The 22,472-nt window shown below is 30.2% G+C and overlaps 1 protein-coding gene across 12 annotated transcripts in view; it reads right to left on the minus strand.

Moving 5' to 3' along the window:
* The window catches only part of LOC143231940 (uncharacterized), a 243,790-nt gene that overhangs the window by 206,698 nt on the left and 14,620 nt on the right, over positions 1-22,472 (minus strand). For 9 of the 12 annotated variants that reach the window (XM_076466828.1, XM_076466832.1, XM_076466822.1 and 6 more), the window contains 11 exons: positions 20,455-20,553; positions 18,182-18,274; positions 17,670-17,828; positions 17,103-17,183; positions 16,006-16,175; positions 12,283-12,415; positions 11,122-11,265; positions 8,009-9,418; positions 5,332-5,390; positions 2,379-2,699; positions 435-659 (listed from right to left, as the gene is read on the minus strand). In XM_076466828.1, coding sequence (XP_076322943.1) covers positions 435-659; positions 2,379-2,699; positions 5,332-5,390; positions 8,009-9,418; positions 11,122-11,265; positions 12,283-12,415; positions 16,006-16,175; positions 17,103-17,183; positions 17,670-17,828; positions 18,182-18,274; positions 20,455-20,553 — 2,894 coding nt within the window. Of the gene's footprint in view, positions 1-434; positions 660-2,378; positions 2,700-5,331; positions 5,391-8,008; positions 9,419-11,121; positions 11,266-12,282; positions 12,416-16,005; positions 16,176-17,102; positions 17,184-17,669; positions 17,829-18,181; positions 18,275-20,454; positions 20,554-22,472 lie in introns of those variants that run through there. The other 3 variants (XM_076466824.1, XM_076466823.1, XM_076466833.1) reach the window with 3 other exon arrangements.

Consider the following 22,472-nt stretch of genomic DNA (forward strand, 5'->3'; position numbering starts at 1 on the left):
ACTCGGCTTTTATAATTATGATAAACTTACAAGAAAAAAAAATAATATTTGTTATTAATAAGGTTTTGAAACTTACTATTTCTTAAAAACTGTCTTAATATTACATACACGCATATAATTGAACATGTACATTAAAATAAATCACCAGCTTAAGAATCTTACTTGTATGATACAATATCCAAAGATAAACTACATGTCTTTCCTAGAGTACAAAATATATCTAGAAAACTAAAATTTAGGCTGGGCTTGGACTGCGAAAATGTAATGGAAAAACACAAGTTTCATTAAAAATTGCCTGGAAAAATGCCATTTTTTAATTATTTGTTAAATTATCTAGCAGTAAATCATCATATTTACAAAGAGGTTATTGTTTCATTACTCTTAATATGAACTATGTTATTAGTATCAAATGAATGTAAACCTTACAAACTTACCGAGCTTTGGCTTCTACTCTGCATCCATTTTCAGAATGCTGTTCACATGGCCAAGATTTTGAACAATAGGTACAAACTGGAAAAATTTCTACGTGCAGAACACAAAGTATATGGCATAATGTTCGAAACTGTATCTGATCAGAGGCTACTTTACAGAAAAAATTCCAAGGTGTTACTGTTTCCCTGGTTGTGATGTTTGATTCTCTATTTTGACCAAAGTCTTTCCTGTGGGATATAAAAATGAATATAGGTTAATAATGACTTTAAGAATATGTTGTATGTTACTTTCAGCAGAAAGATTCTATAATAGTAAGCCACAAAACAGCTTGTTTTAGATCTTTTCACAAAAGATCCTCAGAAGAAACCTGTGCTTTACCACAGATGAAGTGACTGACTAAAATTAATACAATTAGTTAATACCAACCACCAACAACTCTTTGACTACTCTTATCTGCCAGCTACTGGGATTTCATCATCATTTTTATGACACACGAGACCCTAAAATGTAGAGTGTGTTTTTGTGACAGTGAGATACAAACCATAAACTCGCAGATTCAGCATCCAAGCACACTAACCACAATACCATGTCTGGTCTCCAAACAGTGTAGCAATAGTATTTGAAAGCAGATCTAGAGTTAACTTTCATTTCTAGTTATATGGTTTTATCTTTACATAGCACATCTTTGCACTTTCACAAATAAACTGGTACTCAGGTTTAACATATTTGGTAGAAAGAAACCTTTGAACGAAATTTTAGCATGTCTTCATTCAAGATCTTACAACTTGTATTCTCCAAATAAAATTCCATACAGACCACAACTCAAATGACAGCAAGTACTGGCATTAACTACAGCAAACAACACACAAGCTACAATTAGCCTGAGTATAATAACAATACTTATAATCCATCAAATATCTTGAAAATATCCTACACTTTAAGGTGGGCCTTTCTTTACCATTTCATCCTTGTTGATGAAAGTATATCCACCTTAATTGCATGCAAGTTAACAAGTTCCTTTTAAACCTTCTGTGATACTTTCAGTTTTCCAAGTACCACAAAAATTAACATGCATAGCAAATATCATTGTAACAAATGACAGTAACACTAAATTATCAAATATTTTCAAGATATATTCTGCTCTGTCAATCATCTTCTAAAGAACAAAACTGAAATCCAACTATCTACACTATAATGGCCATAGACCAGAAAATATACAGAAGCTAAACACAGACCTGACTGTAGAAAGAATTTCTTCAGGTGTTAAATACAAATATTACAAATCAACAAGCATATGACAAATAAACATATATCTACTACAGAAAGTGTTGTTGTTGTTTTTTTATGGGGAAGTATTAGATACAAATATTCCAGACCAACAGATACAACAATAGAAAATAAACATGAATAACTGTAGCAAGGATTTCTTCAGGTATTAAATACAAATCTTCCAGAGCAACAAATATATAAAAGATAACAAATGATTGTAAAAAATATTCTTCACATACTAAATACAAATAACACAAACCATCCAATACAGGAAGGATAACACAAATAACTGTAGAAAGTATTTCTTCATGTATTAAATACAAATACTAGTCCAACAAACATATGACAGGTAACACAAATGGTTGTAGAAACTATTTCTTCAGATATTACATACAAGTATTACCAAGTAAATAACTTATGGAAGATAAACACAACTAACTGTAGAAACTATTTCTTCAAGTATTTGACACAAATATTACTGCTATCATAAAAGTAACACATATGTTAACCAGACTAAATCACCCTGAAAATATAAGGACAGTTTTCAGTATAAGGTTCAAATTACCCTGAAAATATAAGGACAGTTTTCAGTATAAGGTTCAAATGACCCTGAAAATATAGTTCAGTTATAATGTTCAGAGTTAAGTTTACTGAAAATCAATTAGGTAATAACAAACCTATAAAAATCTATATTAATCTCCCAATCCACTTTCACTACCTCAATACCCAGCATAGATGTGGCTTTTAGGTAAATATTTCCTTTCTGGGAGGAAAGTCTTCTAAGTCCAGATATTTGTACAATTGCACCAGGTACCAGCCCCAAAGGGAAACTGTGGTAAGGAATATCAGATAAGTACACAAATACTCTATGTTTTGATGAACAGTCTTCCAGCATAAAGCCAATGTTAACATTGTCAAAACATCCTGAGCACTTCCCTGGCTGTAACCACTTCCCAACAATTCGACCTTGTACACTATAGCTCTGTTTTTGTGAACACCTATAAAATAAATGAATTCCAAGAACTTTTAATGAAAATTATGTTTCCTTTTATTAAATTAAATAACACTTATTAACAAAAATGGTTTTTTTATCAAATTTAATAACAAATTTATTAATAATTATTAATAAAAATGGTTTTCTTTTATCAAATTAAACACACTCATTGATAATTATCAAGTTACTGCTGATTAACTTCAGTTATCATCTGATGATTTTGAATATTTTACTAAAAACATGATTTGTCATAATTAAAGAAATTTAATACATGTTAAAATCTTCACAAATTTGCAAAATCATCATCCTGAAAATACAAAGAAGAGTTTATGACATTCACCTCAAGTAACATTAGTAAGCCTAAATCTAATGGCAGGCATGTGCAACCATTTATCTTACTCATTTATCTAATGTTCTATGTTAACACCAAAATTCACATTTGAAATATTTCTCAGTTTCAACAAATAAAACAAAAATAGGGAAGACAACCACCAGAAAAGTGTTATATTACTAAAAACTTCAAGAAGCACCTATGGCCCACTTGCACTTGACATTTAAAGCATGATCTTCAAAATGTATTCTGGTCCAGAACTTTGTACATTGAACCTGTTGTATAAATTTGGTCAAAATTTGTCCATCAAATCTTGAGACATTCTGACCACAACATCAGAACAGACAGGGACAAACCAATATGCCTCACTGTGCTTCACAGTGAGGTATAATTATATATAATGACCACTTGCATAATGATATATATCTATATAAATAATAGAAATATATACTCAGCAAAAATGCTTGTTGTCACAACTTACAACCTTCATACTTTGTCAAATTAGCATGAACTGTCTTCCACTTTTTCATTATGAACTCTAGAGTAAGATATAATGACTTTTCCAACAGAAATTTTAATATAAAAAAGGGGGCGTTACGTCTGTGTTGTTAAAATGTTGCTAGTAATCACTTGTTTACAGCTGAATATCAACAAAAAAATCTTAACTCAATTATTTTATTAAATTGAAAAATTTGTAAACAGCTAAAAATAAGAATTTTCACACTATTAAAATAAGTCAAACAGTAATGTGAGAAAATACAGCTCTAATGCTAATCTGTGTAAATATAAAGATGAAGCCTATTGGGCCATCTCAACCAAAATTTGTATGTAAACACTGAATTATGGGTTATATTCTAAGGAAGGGGTGTCAAAAGTTAACCCTATTTCTATTTTGTAAAGCCTATTAATTAGTCCAGGTCTACCGAGTCCATCTCAAACAATACTAGCAGGTTGACACTTTAGATAATGTTTAATATTCTAAAAGTATTCAAGGTAAAAGTATGAAAGTTGCTGGATTGTTTCTCAATCAACCATGCATGCTTTTTTCATGATTAATGAAATGTAGTATGTCTGAGGGTGGAATTGCCTCAAAATCTTTATTTCTTGGTGGATGGAAAGCAAACTGGAAATATTGTTTATAAAGGAGTTTTGTTATAATTTTAAGACCTGTGGTCACAAAAACCTGACCATTCTTGGTGTCATAACAAATTTTAAAATATCATGTCCCAGAAGGCACTGATTGTTAGAAATAAACTACTTAACTCTACTATTCAGAATCATTTTTCAGATTTGAAATCCACAAAGTATAAAAAAAGATACAGCTGTATATATTAGTAATGGTTTTAGAGGTTTTAGCATTTTCATCTTCTCCAGAATTAACACCATTCACCTTACTCTCTTCTAACATAATTCAATTTTGACCTCTCAGGTCAGTTGTCCTTCTCATTACTATTCTTTCTCCACTTGCAGCATCACTTCTTCACTTCCAATTAATATAACTTGCTTTATTCAAGCATGAATCCAAAGGTAAGCAGCATCTACAAACACATCAGACGAAGCAATTTCCTTTCTTTCTATATCTGTGTTCCTAGCAAAGCATTTTACAGATTTCACTTTTGAGTATATATATTTTTTTGATCATAACTTGAAGCTTTTTTCAGATTGTATTATTAAATTACTGTTACGTAGTCTGGTGCCTCCCATATGTTTCTTGACTCTGATATTTTCTTCTAAATTTGGGTTGGTTTTTCACAACTGTGATTTTAAAATTTTGAGATAAAATTTATGTTCAAGTTAATACTTTGAAATGTATGATTGCTGTTAAACTTACATTATTTTAAGAATGTTTAAACATTCCCTGCCAGTTGATAGGTACTCCAGCTTGTAAAAAAAATAAGTCAAATTTTCTTTTTATTTAAACATTTGACAGTTAAAGGTATATAATGTTATGTTCAATAATTTCAAGGTCTTAAAATCAATGTTAATTAATTTCAAGTTAAAAGAAATTAAAGCACTCAACCAACAATTCAAGTAGGAGAATTGTGAGACATGATTTAATATCACACAGCATGTAGTTCTGCACTTTGAACCAAACTTTTAAAGTTTAAATGCATAAAAGAGAAGTCAAATGATTTGTTAGCACATCTAACAATCCATTTTATCCTATTTAAACAATATTTCTAAGTTATCAAGCTAATCAATACACATAACCATTTTTACCAAACAAATATTTGCATAAAAAGTCAACCAAGAAAATGAAATCAGGTTCTAAGAAACAAGGCTTAACCAAAATTTATAATTTTACCTGGCTGAGAGTATTTCCTTAACATCATTAATCTTGCATGTCTCGTTAATCGCACATTTCTGTTAGATAATAAAATTAAAGCAGTTAAGACATTTATGTATTGGAAGTTTAAAAAAAACAAATACTATCACCTAAAGTTTGTCTATGGTGTAATATATTATTATTGCTAGGCTTCATCCAAATATTTTGGGATTAATGCTGTATTACAGCTAGGATGGGGGTGGAAAATAAATCCATGTGAAAATGTTTATACTATTAATTTTTTTTTTATTTCTTACACATTAATTGTTTTAAAAAATGAAAAAATAATCTTACATACCTAATCAGTTACATTAAAAAAGCTAATGAAATAGCATAAGATAACTCATTATTTTAACTACCTATAGACCAATTTTATATGCTTTATTCAGAGATAAATCAGTATTTCAGCCAAGCATAAATCAACTTACATTCTGTGTTTAACAAAGACAGCCCACTGTTTCAAATGAACATGCTCTAATTTACATTGTGTGCTCAGAAAAGATAATTCATTGAAATTCACATATAAAAAGTAGAGTATCTTTCTTATAATGTAATATAGAAACTTTGTTTCTATAGAAACATCTTTATATATTTTTATCATGTGTTAAGTGAACATTAAAATATATTTTAGAAGGCATAAGAACATGAAACTTAAACTAATATATATAATATTCAGAAAACAACTGTAGTCTGTCTTTTTTAATACATTTTATGCCTCCATATGAACACACACATCAGGAAAGAGAAGTACAATGAAATATCATAGTCTTGCACAACTAACAAAAAATACAAACTGTCAACAAAAAAGGTTCTTATCAGAATATGAGCCATGTAGATCTTGCCTATTTAACAACAATTAAATAAAGTAATCTCTTCATTTGGAATCTAGATGTTGACTGAAAACTCTGTATGACAAGTGCTTCACACTCACCAAGGAGTAGTAACAAAAGTAACATGTGTAAATATCATATTTAATGCATAGTGTGTAGAGAGAAGAACAAAATATACACATATGGACTTCAATGTATTAATATTCTCCATGTACAAATATAAACAGCATCATACATTAATTATCTTCCTCAGAACTGCTGAGACTACTGGAAGTGAAGCCTCTTCACCATACTTGTCTGTTTTTGCTATATTCTTATAGAATTAACAAGTCTACAATGTTGCAACAGCTCTCACAGTCAGACAAGTGGTTGAAAAATACATAGGTTCCCTATGCTCATATCTAGCAAATAAAGGCAGGAAAACAATTCTATAACTTTAAACTATAGGTTGACACATACAGAAAATCTGAAATCAGGTGCCCCTATAAAAAAAATACCCAGCAACCCAGATCCTGCTTGGATAAATAAAAAAATAAATACCTTGCATTAAATTTTCTATAAAACTTAAATGCTGTAAACCTAACATTTCCTCTTTCGAGATCTATAAAAGTGCGTAGCCTCTTTTAATACCAAAAGTGACTTTCAATCATGTCTTATTATGTCAGCCAAAACATCCTTACAGCTACATTTTTGTAAAATATTCTAAATTTTCAAATTAATAATTGATACCTGGTAGTAAAAAGGAGACAAAGATCAGGTAATTTTGTCATGGTTCCAGGTTGCAGGAAGTACACATGCAAAGTCTAACTGAAAAACTGTTTTTAATTCAAAGTACCTGACATTTCTGCTGCACAAGGGGAAGGAAACCATGGATTATTGAAATGTGTCAATTTACTAATATTGTAATTCATACCTTATAAAATTATTTTTATACCTTAGCTTTATTACATTTGTTAGTTTTAATGTAAAACTATCAAATGGACTATCTGCATTCTATTCAATTAAGTGAATGGAATCGTAGCATTCCAACTCAGTAAACTTAATGGTTTCCCACAAAGGGACACTTTTATCATGACAGCTTAATTAGTGTGTGTAATGCACTCTTGAATGAAATAGCATGGCCTGCAAATTAAACTTCATAAATGTTATTCTGATTTTAATAATGTATTTTTCCATAATTCAGCATTCCAGATTTCTAAAATAATATTCATTTTTTTCTATCATGTGAAGATTTTTTTTCAAAATCAGGAAAAAAAAACTCTCAGATCAAATTATTATTTCATTTACCACAGTGAACGTTTTTTGTTATTATGTTTGTTAACAAATTGAAGAAAAGGGAAGAACATTGATGTTACACAAACATGCATCCTCATTCATCCTGATTTTTTGGAAAATCTACACATCTTTTAAGTCTCAAAACCACATGTTGTGATCTTTTTTTCATGTGCTGAGTTTTGATATTACATAAAAAATCTGTACATGATGGAGAAATATGGATATAATTTTGAGATTCAGCATACAGGAATTACTGTAGATTGTGTAAAAGTTTCAAGAACAATCACAAGCCTGCATAATCAGTTAAATTTATTAGAGTGAATAAAATCCTCTAAAGATCCATCCAAAAGCAAAAAGGATAAATTAATAAAAGTTAAAATAAGAGAAAAGTGACTTGAAACAAGATAAAAATACATTTACAATAATCTCTCCAAAGATATATTGGTCACTAAACAAGTGTGAAATTTGCAATCACAATTTGTACTAAATACCAATAACTTAAAAAAGTAAATCTAGAGAAACAACAAATACATAAATATTATTATACTAACCAAACTTGAATTGTTCAGTAACTTTAGGGCTTCATCATCTTTTTCTTCCTCTAAATCTTCAACTTCCACTTTTCCATAAATATTAACTTGTGTAGAAAACACAAAACTTTGAAGAGCTGATTTGAAATGAGCAGAATTAGTGGGATATCTTTGCCCCATGAGGAAGTTGTTTGTTAATATATCTTCTACAGGAATATAAAGCTTAAAATAATTTCCTTTCCTTATTAATGGATATACTTGTACAGATACATCATAAAAATCCAGCACTGCTTTTCTCAGATGATTCTTTATGGAACTGTTATCTTTGCATAATACTGTCACAGCAGAGGGAAACTCCTGAATTTTCATACTGTTACTGAATTCTGTTGTTCCTTCTAATTTTGTTTCTGCAAATTTTGTTACACTGAAGAATTTACTAGTAGCTGGTTTATTACAGAGCACTATTAGTGGTGCTCCTACCATAGTTACTGAGCACTGAAATGTCCAATGTCCAACTCTTTTTTGAAATGGAATTGTTGTATGGTGAACATACAAATTCTGTGCAATATACAAAAAAAAATTACTTTTATTAATTGATTCATTTTTTAACAGCATCTCACAAACATCAGATAAACCATCTTTGACTCCAGATCTAGAAATAAAAACTTGTTCCTTTGCTGTCATTCCACTGACCTCAGACTTGGACTTGAACACTTGTTCCTTATCAGATATTCCAATGACTCCAGAACTAGAAGAGAACATCTGGTCCTGACCAGATATTTCACATACACCAGACCTGCAAGTAAACACTTGTTCCTCTTCTGACATTTCACTGGCCACAGATTCAAAAGTAAACATTTGGTACTCATCAGACATTCCACAGATTTCAGATTTGGAAGTGAATTCCTTTTCCAACATTTCACTGACTCCAGATTTGGAAGTGAACATTTGTTTTTGTGCTGATATTTTATGTTTTATTTGTTCTTGTTCATTAGAACTTAAGGATACAGAATTAGTGTGTTCAATGTTCTTTTGTTCTCTTTCTTTACATGTCACAGTACTTTTAATATTATCATACACGTTACAGTCAAACTTTTCTTTACAATAAGGGATTTCTTTCAGCCTTATCTTCTGAACTTCAACCAGTGGCAACACAGATGATAGTTTACATATCAAATAACAGGAAACCTCTCTACTTTCACTAGTAACTGACATTGCCTTAATCTCTTCTTTGACTAACCTACCATCTTTAATAGCCACAATAAAACCTAATGGAATGATAGATCTTTTCATCAATCCATGGGGTAAACAACACCCATGGATGTAACACTGACAAGGGCAATCTTTTTCAATACATAAAGATATACTATCAGTAGAGTCTTTAAGGTAAATAGTTCCATTCTCAGAAGAGTCCAAAAGTCCAATCAGAAGCTACAAAAAGAAACTTACAATGAATGAGGAATGACATTAATTCATTTTTATAAGTTATTTTCAAGTGAATCATATGCAAAGTAAAAATACAATTAACCATAAATGCAATATCATAAACTACATTGCTCTTTCTGTAGCAATAAAAGCTAAAATAATGACACTTTATCTATTTTATACTCACATTTACATAAATTATTTCAACCAGTTAAGATAAACTTCTGCTGCAATATATCATTACTGAAGATTTCTAATTAAATCACATTCATAAATTGTACTTCAAAATTTGTTGAATGCAGCACTGTCTAAAATAAAATGTTGATGTTAAAATAATAAGCCTATAGTTTCATACAAATTAGTAACTCAAGTTACCAATATTAACAAGCTAGAATATAAAATAAGAACCTCGTATCTTTATTTTGCTGAGATATATCTTATGTACTGAATCAAACACAATGGCCCTGTTCATATATTTCTAATTTTTGAAAACAGTCCCTTTGTATACACTTAATTTAATATATGGCATGTAAATAACCAATCAACGACTCAGAATATCCCCCTGGTGGTTTTTTAGCCATTTTAATATGTGGAAAAGCTAAGACATTCTTTGGAACCAAGATTTCAAGAAGGTAAGTTGTGTCTTTAGTCTGCTCAAAGCTTCATACTTTTTAAGATGTAAGTACATCTTAGTTACTACACTTAATAAATTATAGTGGAATTGTATGGAATCTATACAGTTATTTATTATTTTTTTGTCCATTCAACTGCATATATAAAACCTGAAAAAAATTTTGTTTCATATCATCCACATACAAAATTTTAAAAGGTTTAGTGACCTTTCTCAGCTCCCCGCTAGTACAGCAGTAAGTCAATGGACTTATAACACTAAAATCAGGGGTTCGATTCCCCTCAGTGGGCTCAGCAGATAGCCCGATGTGGCTTCACTATAAGAAAACATACAGACCTATGTCCAGCATCAAACAAATTTACTTCTTGATTTATTGTTCTACACTGTAAAAATAAGTTAGATAATCTGTTTCTAAATAGTAATAATCTATATACATATATAATAATTGGAATGTAGCTGTCTGTTACAAAATACTAGTCTACTAAAACACAGCCATGACAGGAAATCTTTAAAGCTAGTTTTATATTAGTGAATACGTAGCAGGAGCACATGTGGACCACGTCAATACAAGTTATATTGATTAATCAAGTTAATCCCCTTGCTTTAATAACATTTGATTGTCAAATCGACATGAACAAGTAATATTTTTCTTAAATAGTAAGTTTTTTTTTAAATTATGAATGTCATAAAAACATTACAAAATATACCAGATCACCAGATGAATTTTATCCCACAGCCACATCTAGCTTAGGACCACAATCAACCAAAGTGCAAAAATATGAAAAGTTCAATGACATAAAAATAATTGCATTTGTTAGCCATTTTACATTTTATATACAAGCCATCTCATCTGTCAAAATAACTATTGAAAAGACATTATAATGAAAGAATAAGACCAAATTTATTACATAAATGTCTAAAAGTCATCATGTTAAAACCCACAGCAGTATCAAACAAAATGAAAACACTTTTACAACATGAAATATACGATGGCACATCACAACAACGTCTTTTTCACTTAATATTTTTAACTTGGTTGTTTCATATTATCTTAAATACGTAAAACAAAGATACATACAAGTGGTTTAGATGTATCTGATGAAGAAAAGGGAACACAGGTACACTCCCACTCTTTTAATTTTTTATATACACTTCCTTGCTCTTCTAAAATTTTAAATGTCTCCAGAATTGTTGGGAACGACACATTTTGAAAACAGGTTTCCTTCAGAAAATTAAAAAAAAAAATTGTTATTGTTCAGTTGAAGAACCATTCATATTTCCAGTATTAAAAAGCAAGTAAACAATGTTATTATCTATTGTAAGTTTCATTTGTTAACTACGAGCTCATATCGTTTATAACATTACAGCATATTCGTGTAATGCAACTTCACAAAAATAACTTCAAATATCAAAAGTATTTAATGTAATAGGTTGTTTTTTTTCAGTGATGTATTTACAATATTTTCCAAAGTACTAAACTATCAACTGACACTACATACAATATACTGCTGACAGCATGTAATTTACACGAGTTTTTTTATAATCTCATTCATTTTAAGTAACATAAAATATCCTAACCAAATGTATAGTTTTTATTAAATATAATAAATGGAAGTCATACAGTACTAGATTCATTTAAACACCAATCATAACAGAAACAATATCAAAAAACACCCTAAAAGAAAACTAAAATTATGAAAAAAAAATTAAACTGTGCAAAGCATAAACAGCTGATGACCTTAAAGAAATAAGTAATTAAGATCATAAACAAAAACTAATACAAGTTTCAATACCAATATCAGTATGTTATTTTAGAAAACTGGCTGTTATAAAATTTGTTTCAGTTCAACTACAGAAACCAAAAGAACCCCACAGGAGTTCAACAGCTTCCTAAAGACACAAATCAAGCATATAACAGTCATGAAATTATGCATCAGCTGCACATAAAGATAATACAGAATTATATTTTCCAATACTGATTTGACTTCCTGAAAATATGAAGGAAATTCAAATGACAAACACATAAAATAGAACAAATAAAGAAAAAAAAATGTCAAAAATTTGCAAAATAAATAAAATGTATCTCCAGGGCAATTTTACAAATCACAATAACAAGCACATGAATATAATAAATAAAAACATATAAGCTGTTGAAGAAGGAAATTTCCACTTCGGACAGATATATGGGGGGGGGGGAAAATTATCACTTGCTAGTAAACACAAAGATAACAATGCTCACTTTATAAGCAGGAAAACAGGAATGAGGTCTACTAGTTACTTCCTCAAGCACCCGTCTTTGAGTTAACTTGAATAATGGGTGGCCATTCAGAAAGCAGGGGCATGAGGCAAGTGTAAAGAGAAAGTTTTTTGCCCTGTTAATGAAAAATAGAAAAAGGTAAGAAAATCTAAGGATATACCTTGCAAAGATAAAGAAATCTTAGACAATGACACTAAAGTGTTCTTTGTTCATAAATGTTTCATCTCTCCTGAAAAATATTTCTAAGCAACTATGAATTTTAACAACAGTTTTTAAAATTACCGTACAATGTTTTCCTTATTTAAGATGAGTTTAGCTGTCAAATAATAAAAGGAAGTTAAATTTTACACACTTTAAGTGTCTACACTTAACATCGCTTTTAATACAGATCTAATTCTTAAAAATTGCACGGACAAGTTATTCAAATTCAAAACTTTTAACACATTTATGATGACGAGAAACCTACTTGAAGTAAGAATGTATTTTCAAGATGGCTGGTATGAGTATTAAAACTTTAATTAAAATAAAGTACTGAATAATATTGACTTTATTTCAAGTAAAGTTTTAATATCCATACCAGCCATCTTGAAAATACATTTTAAAACATGTAACAACTATTAATTTGTATTTAAAATATATTTTAAAAATCTAGGGGTTGAATCCTCCAGCTACATCCATGTTTAGACTTGTAAAATATGAAAAGTTTTCAATACAGTTTGGAATGAAGCCAACTGATAAATATTCACTTAAGCGATACTGACAACTGTGTATCTGAAAAGAGCCTTACAATGTAGTTTCCATTACAAAGAGTTCCTTCATAACACCATCACATCCAAACCATACCAACCCTTTCTACTGGCTTTCTGTCTGGTGTACAAGGCCAACAATTTCAACAGTTCTATCGAATAAAAATCCATAGGTTTACATCTAGTAACTTGACTGAGAGTTCATAAACAATAACATAAATACCCATTTCATTCTTTAGCATGTTTGAAGTAAGTGAGTGTTCAAAGAATACAACTCATGTACAGATAGCTTGCATTGTTTTCCAGATGAAAATAATTTTTATGTTGCATACTGGTATTTAGGCAAGCAGATGGCTTTTGTCACCAACCTTTGTGTTCATGGATTCTCACTTGTTACTAGATGCTGCATTTTGTTTTACCACAGTTGTGGTTTGACTTGTTACAGATATCTTTCTGGATGATGCTATTGCCCCAAATGCTTTTAAGTACAAAAGTTATTCTCATCTTCAATATTTCAAGTCCAAAGTCTGAACACACCTTTAAGTACACCTTTTAAGTACAAAAGTTATTCTCATCTTCAATATTTCAAGTCCAAAATCTGAACACACCTTTAAGTACACCTTTTAAGTACAAAAGTTATTCTCATCTTCAATATTTTAAGTCCAAAGTCTGAACACACCTTTAAAATCTGAAGGTGTGGATATTTTATGTCAGAAAGGATTGTAACACTTCCTGAAACTTTTATGAGGTACCACTTCAAGGGATATCTTCATGTGGAAAATTCTAAATCCCCAAACTCGACACATTTGAGTGCATGAATATTTTACATCAAAAAGTAGTTACTTTCGAAAAGAAATTCATATTTGATGAGAACACATTATCTGCAAAATGTCAAACAATGCTCAAACGTAGTTTTGATACATGCTGCTCCACTGGGACTTCATATCAACTGTGTTTGTCAACTGACTGGTCAATCTGCATATTCAAAATCATTAAAATAACAGTTCTCTTTATTCTTATAATTTTACTTTTTGTGTGATACACAGGCACAAGTTTTCTGCCTACTTTTAGAAACAGAAAAAGTTTTTCACTTTTCCATTTAATTAGTTTCTACACAAGTGTATTACATACATATGGTCTAGAAAAACCAATGAAGTTGCCTTGTTTGAGATTCTTTTTTTACTTTGTTTTATATAGTAGGTAACACCCACTCTTCCCTAGGGCATGTCATGGTCTACTTTATTTAAGTGTAAAAAGGGTCAACTTTACTTTCAACATTTTCTGCTGGCCAAGTGGATGATGTGCATATGTTAAGCCAAGATATTTTACAAGAATGCAAAAGTCTTGTGAAGACACCTTTGCAGAATAACTAAAAGTTTCCTTCAAAATTGAAACATTTCTTTCTCATTTCTACTTGGTTATCCTTGTTGATTAGTTTGGCAAAGATTCGTCTCAGGAGATGGAAAGCCAATGATCTAATACTAATCATGTATAAACAATAATGTACTTGTATATGAAAGTACACACCCTTTTTTAATATTTTTTTGTCTAAATAAAGTTTGTTTTCACTGTCCAACAAATGTGCCCAGTTAATTTCTGATGCAACTTATAACTGAATGAACGTTTCAGATTCACATTACACCCAAATTTTCAGTTCTGACCCTGCTGTTATTGAGCAGGCCTATCTAATACTTTAATGGAAATCAGATCACCTGAAAATATCACATCTGTATTCAATAGGATTTACAATTAAAATATTTTAGAATAAGTTAATAAATTAACTGTTTTTTTATTTGTTATCAACAGAAAAATATTATCATTCAGATAAACATCTAAACAAAAATAACCCTAGTCAGAACGGATTATTCAGATATGAAAACACTATGTTATACCAATATGATATCATACGCAAACCAATTATTTACCACAGACATGTATATTTGCAAAGATCACAACAGAACATGAAATAGTCCCATGTTGTTTTGTTTAAGAATCTAAATATTATTCATGGATGAATTAATATAAAAATCAGTAACTTACATTTAATTGTGAAATTAATTAATTCACTTAGCTTAATGGGTAAAAATGAAGCATAAGATATAAAAAAATTTGTTAACCATTAAATTCCAGACTTGTTTCTAAGGTATTCACTACTGGTTGAAGTCCACATATTGAGTAACTGTATATTTAGTCTATTAAAAATTCACTATAAAGAACAAACCAAAGATATTTAGATGGAATCACTCATTTTAAGTAAAACTACATAACAGCCCAAGCAGAAATTAGTGGAGTTAACAACAGTGTCAATACTAACGTTTTTCTACATTTTTTGTGTGACCCACAAGCAACTTCATGATAAATAGTTTTTAAAATGTTGTTACAAACTGATGATATTCACACAGTCCCATCAGTAACTTTTAACTTGTTCAGTGCCATAGACGAGATAACTCGTCCAAACCAATCGATAACACAATGCCACGGATGAATTAATTCGTTCTCAATAATACCTAACTTCAACGCTAGATGTCAGCACCATACATGCATTTGAACTACTTACAAATTGTTTCACTTTCGATCCAAAATGGCATCACAAAAAAAGTTATAAAATTAAAAAGCATTAGAGTTGTATTGTAGCAGTTGAAATACTTGGCAGTCAACAGGTTAAGGTTAGTATCATAAATGTAAATCAACAGATCATAAACCAAAATTATTTTATTTCATTTAACTGCTAAAGCAAGAGCTATTTTCCAATATTTCCAAATCACAGACTCTAAATACCATATCTTGTGCTGGCAAAATTTAAGCTATAAATAAAATATAGTGTCTCGTTTTTTGGAATGTATTTATTATTTATTTATTGTGCAAAAGTGGCTATTACATAATCATAAATGCAATATGCAACAAAATTAGCTGTCAAATGAAGTAATTTCATACAAGAGTTGAAAAAAAATATTTAAACCTGTTTTTATTCCCAAGCTGGGATTTAAACAATTCTTCTCTAGATATAACTGCAGGACTGAGTTTGTTTTCCAGTATTTCTGCTACATCCACTAAGAAATCAAAGCTGTTCACATTCAACCCAAATTCCTGGGCTAAGTCTAAACAGGACAAAGCAAGAATTGATGCCTCCTTGGAGAAATAAAACAAAACAATTGTTAAATAAAAACTAGGTTGAATGTTTTTAAGTTAAATGTTTAAATCTGTTAAGTTAAAAACGTAATATATTTAAACTGTTAACAAGTTCAACCCATGTTCTTTGGCATTTAGATATTATATAAAAAGAGAGAGACTGACTATTTTGTACTTTAAATTCTAAGTCACACAGTTAAACTTGATCTACCTTACTATACTCAACTAACTTTGGACTTGGTCTTTTTTTTACATGCACTTTTGGAGTTATTAGGAAAAAGAAATATTAGTTTGTTCTATATTTCTGAGCTTAACTTACTTAAGTTGCAAACTGAATACTTATATTTCACACTGGTTCTCCTATTCACTTAAATACACTTACCAGTTTTTGTCACCTCCAGTCTGACAAAAATTTATTATCTTTAAACTGAAATACCATGTTTAAAGCTTTAAACAATAAATAATGTGTTCAAGTCATAAGATTTGACCTATTCTTTCTACCAAACTAGGCTACACTTAGGCATTATTATTTGCATTCCTCCCAGTGCTTAAGTAATGTTTTAAGTCACTAATCATGTCACAAATTGTTTTGGAATATTATTTTTCAAATGCTCACTTAGGGAATGGTAAAATTAGAAATATACTAAACCATAGACTGGAGCAGGAAAATAGTATTATACATCTGGTACATTCAATACAGAACTTAAAGTTTGTCTTTAATATAACAATTTTTCTTCTGGTTTATTTTCGTTATTCTTTTTTAAATTTAATTAACATTATTTTAAATATTTTTCGTAAATAACTAACATTTTAAATCTTAGTACTTCAGTAAATTGTCTCCTAGATGCTCTACAAAACAGAAATGTAACATTTTACTTCATTAATGTATCAATCTCTATCAAAAACTTTAATGAAAGAACCACTTGCCCCAGATGGTTTTTCTTCTTCTATTTTCTGAAAAATCCTTATGGATGACAAACCACAAAGAATAAGTTTCTTTGTTTTGCACTGTAATAATGATAGTAAAAATAATAATATATTTTACATTTGATACACAATAAAGAAAAAAAATGGCACAACTCTATAATCTTGAGTTACTGTGATCAAACTTCAATACTCAAACTTTGCTAAACACTTGTATATCCTAGATGCAATAGTTTTCTCAAAAATAAAAGGAATAGAATAGTAACTTATTAATTACAATATCTTCACTTTAAAAAAAAATTACAGAAAAAAATTAATGTTTCTTTGTTACTTTTCTGAAGTAATACCAATTAATCTATCAAATATAGTTATAAAATTTACATTGCCATAAAGCATATTTATAACAATTATGAATTTTTGGTTTTAACATTCTACTTTTATTATTTATGACATTTAAAATTTATGTAACTTTTCATAATATTCACACTGCTTTTTGTTTGTTTAAATAAAGCAATTTTTAAATTTTTCATACATCTTGAGCAATTTGTGCAGAAACTTAATTTTTCTCACTTTAGAATCTGCCAGATGAACATTACACACTTGAATCTTGTCTCCTGTATTCAGAGAGGGTAGTACAGACAGTCCTTTCATGAAGCAGGTATACAAAAGTATTTTGTTGTCTAGACAATATATGCCAAGTCCTGGGTTGGGAATATTACTTATCAGTCCCTAAAACATCACAAGCATTTGTTATGACAAACTTAGTAAAGTGACAAACAACCACAATAAGAAAATGTGGACATTTCATATGTCTTTCTTTTTTTTTTGACAGACTATAACTCAATTTATGTTTGTTATTTCATTTGCAATATCCTCAGGCTCAACATTGACTTACATAGTTGTAAAACAACTCTTACATTTTTATCCTTAAACACGTGTATAAAATATGAAAAAAATCATCAAAAATAACCTTTATACACATACAGATGTACAGATACAAAAATGTGTATATATATATATATATAATATGCATGCACAAATATGCAATTTTTTATATTTATCCATTTATGTACTGTGTTTACCTCATATGAAATAAGCCTCAATGATTCTTTGTTTTGCACATAAGCTTCATCTGATGTGGTTAGAGATAACTGTTTCAGTTCTTTTAGAATTTCCTATAAAAGCAAAAATGACATATTTAAGTTTCATTCATTTACACTACGTTTTCAATACTAACTTGAATGTCATAAAACTTTTCTTCTTGGTGTTTTTAATGCAAACGATACATAAATATATATTTCAGCAAATACTAATATCTTTTTGCTATGCTGAAAACATATTTTTGACATATACTGACCTCCTCTCACCCAGTTATTCTTGATTTGACTGTCCTCTAGTGTGCAAGTTTTTACTCGTTACTAACCTTCAAACTCCTACCCAATTCCACTTGTACCAAGTGGTTCAGTTGCAAATTAGCATGCAACAGTCCTCCAGCAACAGGAGTGTGACAATCCTCCTATCACAGCTGATTCCCCCAATGTAGTTAAATCCAATCTTCACTTGAAGATTAGGTGCGAAAAACATCGCCCGATGTGGGAAGGACATGTAAAGCATGCAAGAGGAAGTAAATATCTATTTGAAATGTACTTTCAAATATTAACATTCAATACTAGAACGTATCTCTACTCACAGTTACAGCTAGAATCTCTCACTGAGCATGTAGAGAACCTAGTGCAAAATTACCTAGATAAGCTCCCATGGAATTTACCATTTCTATGGAGAGGATATACACTTGTGGGAGATTGCACCATATCTGAACGTATTTTACTCTTTTTCCCATTTGGAGCCAACATGCTCATCATTACAATCAAATTACATAACAAGGTAACAATCCCAAATTTCTAAAAAAGAGGAATGTGTGTAGAATGGCTAGGATGCACGAGACCATAAGAGAGAGGACAACTCTCAGCAATGTCGAGAAAACCCACTTGTAGAGAAAATATGTATGTAAAAATGGCTCGTTTGGGTTGAAAAAATTTTTTACGTAGAGAAGCAAACAATGTTTCGACCTTCTTTGGTCATCATAAGGTTCACAAACAGAAGATGACCGAAGAAGGTTGAAACATTGTTCGCTCCTCTATGTAAAATATTTTCTCAACCCAAATGAGCCTTTTTAACATATATAGAGGTCAAGTCTACTACAGACCAGTAGCACAAGTATGAATTTGACCATGTGAAAAAAAAAGGGGGTTCCTATACCATTCACCTCAAGTCTAGGAACCAGAAGAGAAGAGAATTCCCTTTTCCAAAAACCTAATTTGCTATATGTACGAGTTCAGCACAAGCTGTGACAATAAACCCTGGAAACATACATCGAGAAATGCAGCACTGACAATCAATTCCAGTGTAAAACCAACTGGCACTGGAATGCAATACAGTAACGGGAAGATGGCACCAGAATGCAATACAGTAACGGGAAGATGGCACCAGAATGCAATATAGTAATGGAAAGATGGCACCAGAATGCAATACAGTAACAGGAAGATGGCACCGGAATGCAATATAGTAATGGGAAGATGGCACCAGAATGCAATATTCAGTCTGCAGTAATGAGAATATCCCAGCAGACTCATGCATCAGGACTTATGTTGGTTGGTCCAGCTCCAACAAAAATCAATTGTCCAGGAACTGAATATCCAGGTGGATCAGGAGGGAGGGTTTCCATTCATAAGAGCTAACTCCAAAATAGACAGAAAAATCCAGTCCAGACTGGCAGCACATAAAATATTAAAAACACACCAAGAGAAATGTCACACCTTCTACACAAGCAGAACATACTGGGACATTTTTAAATACAAAATTCAATAACTGACTTTTTCTAAATACACTAAAACAAAAAAACAGATCTCAACATTGTCATGCCAAATCAAGAAATGAAGATTAGGTTCAACTGCACAAAAGGAGTCAGCTGCAATAGGTGGATTTTTCACACTCCTATAGATGGAAGGCTGTTGCATACTAATTCATATGCCTAAATGAAACTGAGCAACATGGAATTAAGTGAGGGTTAAGGCTAGTGGCAAATAAAACTTTGCTCAATAGAAGGCAATCAAATCAAGAATAGCTGTAACTTTAAGTACTTGTATTAGAATAATAAATTTCTAAAATTTACAGTTTTGAAAAATCTCAAACTCTAATATATTTTATATGAGACAAATAGTCAGCCTACTGCCAAATTATTTGTCTTTCAATACAGGCCATTAAAGCTATGACTACCAACAATTAAAAATACTTGTATATCATTAAAAGAAGTTGTATATTTATTAAAATATAATAATATATATAATTCTCTTACTCTCACATCCAACTGGTGATTTTTTTCCCATTCTTCTTTCTTGATACAAAGTGACTTGGAAGTTGTACTTAATACACTTGTCCTGGGTGATGTTCCCTTCTTGACACAATGAAAGAGACATTCATCAAAAATAGCAAAGAATTCAAAACAGTTTGTTTCAAATTTTAATTTCAAGGTAACAATGGCTCATTGAAACTAATTTCATAAATCTTGCAAGAAACATCATTATAACAGCATGTAAGAAATAGACAAAGAGTAATAGAAACTTAAATATGCAGTAACGAGTTATGAATTTTTGTTGTAATATTTCATCAAGCTTGAGAATCACAAATATTCATGTATCTTAACTGTAAAATTTAAGTCAGCACTGTCAGGATATAAAAGACTGTTCAGTGTAGATATTGTTAATTTATTTATTTTGCTAGTAAATACTTTATGATTCTTGTGGTTTTTTTATTATTATTATTATTATCATAAGAGAGAAAAAGGAGACGATTACTAAAAGTTGTATTTGTAATTCATTGATGTCAAGAATATAGCAAACAGACAATTTAGTAATAAACATAAATAATATGAGATAAATGCAAAATAGCAGACAAACAAAAACAATAGCAAAGAAGAGCAAACTCATGGCCAAGAAAAAGTTCAGCATGTAGTTAACTACTACTGTAGAAGTGATAGACTTAACATTTAAGTGATAGGCTTAACATTTAATGTTAGTGTAAAACTGACAGTAGAAAAAAGAAATACAAAGAATAATTTATTCTATCAACATGTGGTCTTAAAGTAACTGAATCAGTCTGAGTGCACCTTGACAAAAAAAAAAACATTTTGAAGAAATTCAAATGATTACTAAAAGAGTAGTTTACAACTGTGGTAACTTGAGACACATTTGTAATGGAATTATACATAAAATACTAGTGCAAGAGAAACAGGGAAAGGTACTTTGGCTTGTCAACTGAGAACCATATAGTATTTATGATATCCCAAAGATCACTACAGTGTAAAGAATTTGTTGTACATACAATAAACTATTTTTTAATATATATATACACATGTATATTAATTTGAAAACAAGTGGAGTTCATGCTGTTCATTTGTTCTTGAATTTACCTCCAACAAGTCACAGACACCTACTGTGGAAGAATCCTAAGCCCAACAACAATATAGTATATATTTATACTATAAAGAAGTAATGACCTTTAACTGACAATTGGCAAATGTAACCTTTAACATCTGACAAGCATAATTTATAATTGCATGCTGTTATAATGCTCAGTTGTAAATTAAAATTATAATATAAATATTACAAGATCATTACCAAGTATAAAAATTACCCATCCTTCTAAGTAAATTGGGAATTTCAAAATCTGCTTGGAATTTGACCTTGAGAGAACAACAAAAATCACCAATTCACTGAATAACCAAACCATAATAACCAATACTTTATGTACCCTTGCAAGCAAAGCTGTGTCTTTCGGCCCTGTTGTATGTACATATCAACTATAACTCTATTTCACCTGTCTAGTCCATGTATCATACAAATCAAAACTACATTAAATTTTCATAACCCCATATCAATCAAAATACTCCGTCACACTCCTGAACGTGTTAAATAACAATCTTAACAAGTACCAATTGCTACATAAGTGAATACTTTATATGCCAAATATCAAATGCAAAAATTAGGCTTTCAAAGCCCTTACTTACCCTTAATATTTATGCCCTTACTTTCAATTTTACTACTGAATCATGGAGTACAGACAAATGGTATCATGACAATTGTTTTATACATTATTAAAAAAATGCTCACATATATAGTCATTCTTATGTTTAATATAGCTCCACCTAGTGTACAGACAGAAACAATTTTTAAAACTTACTTTCACTCTGAAGTACACTATTGATATTGAATTTTAAAATTATATTCCTGTGTGATGTCATCAGCAGTCAGTAGATATCTAGCACACATCCTTCGAAAATACACGACATAAAAAATAGATACACGTAATTGTCAA

The sequence above is a fragment of the Tachypleus tridentatus genome, chromosome 11 (genome assembly GCF_004210375.1).
Source record: "Tachypleus tridentatus isolate NWPU-2018 chromosome 11, ASM421037v1, whole genome shotgun sequence".
Lineage (NCBI taxonomy): Eukaryota > Metazoa > Arthropoda > Merostomata > Xiphosura > Limulidae > Tachypleus > Tachypleus tridentatus.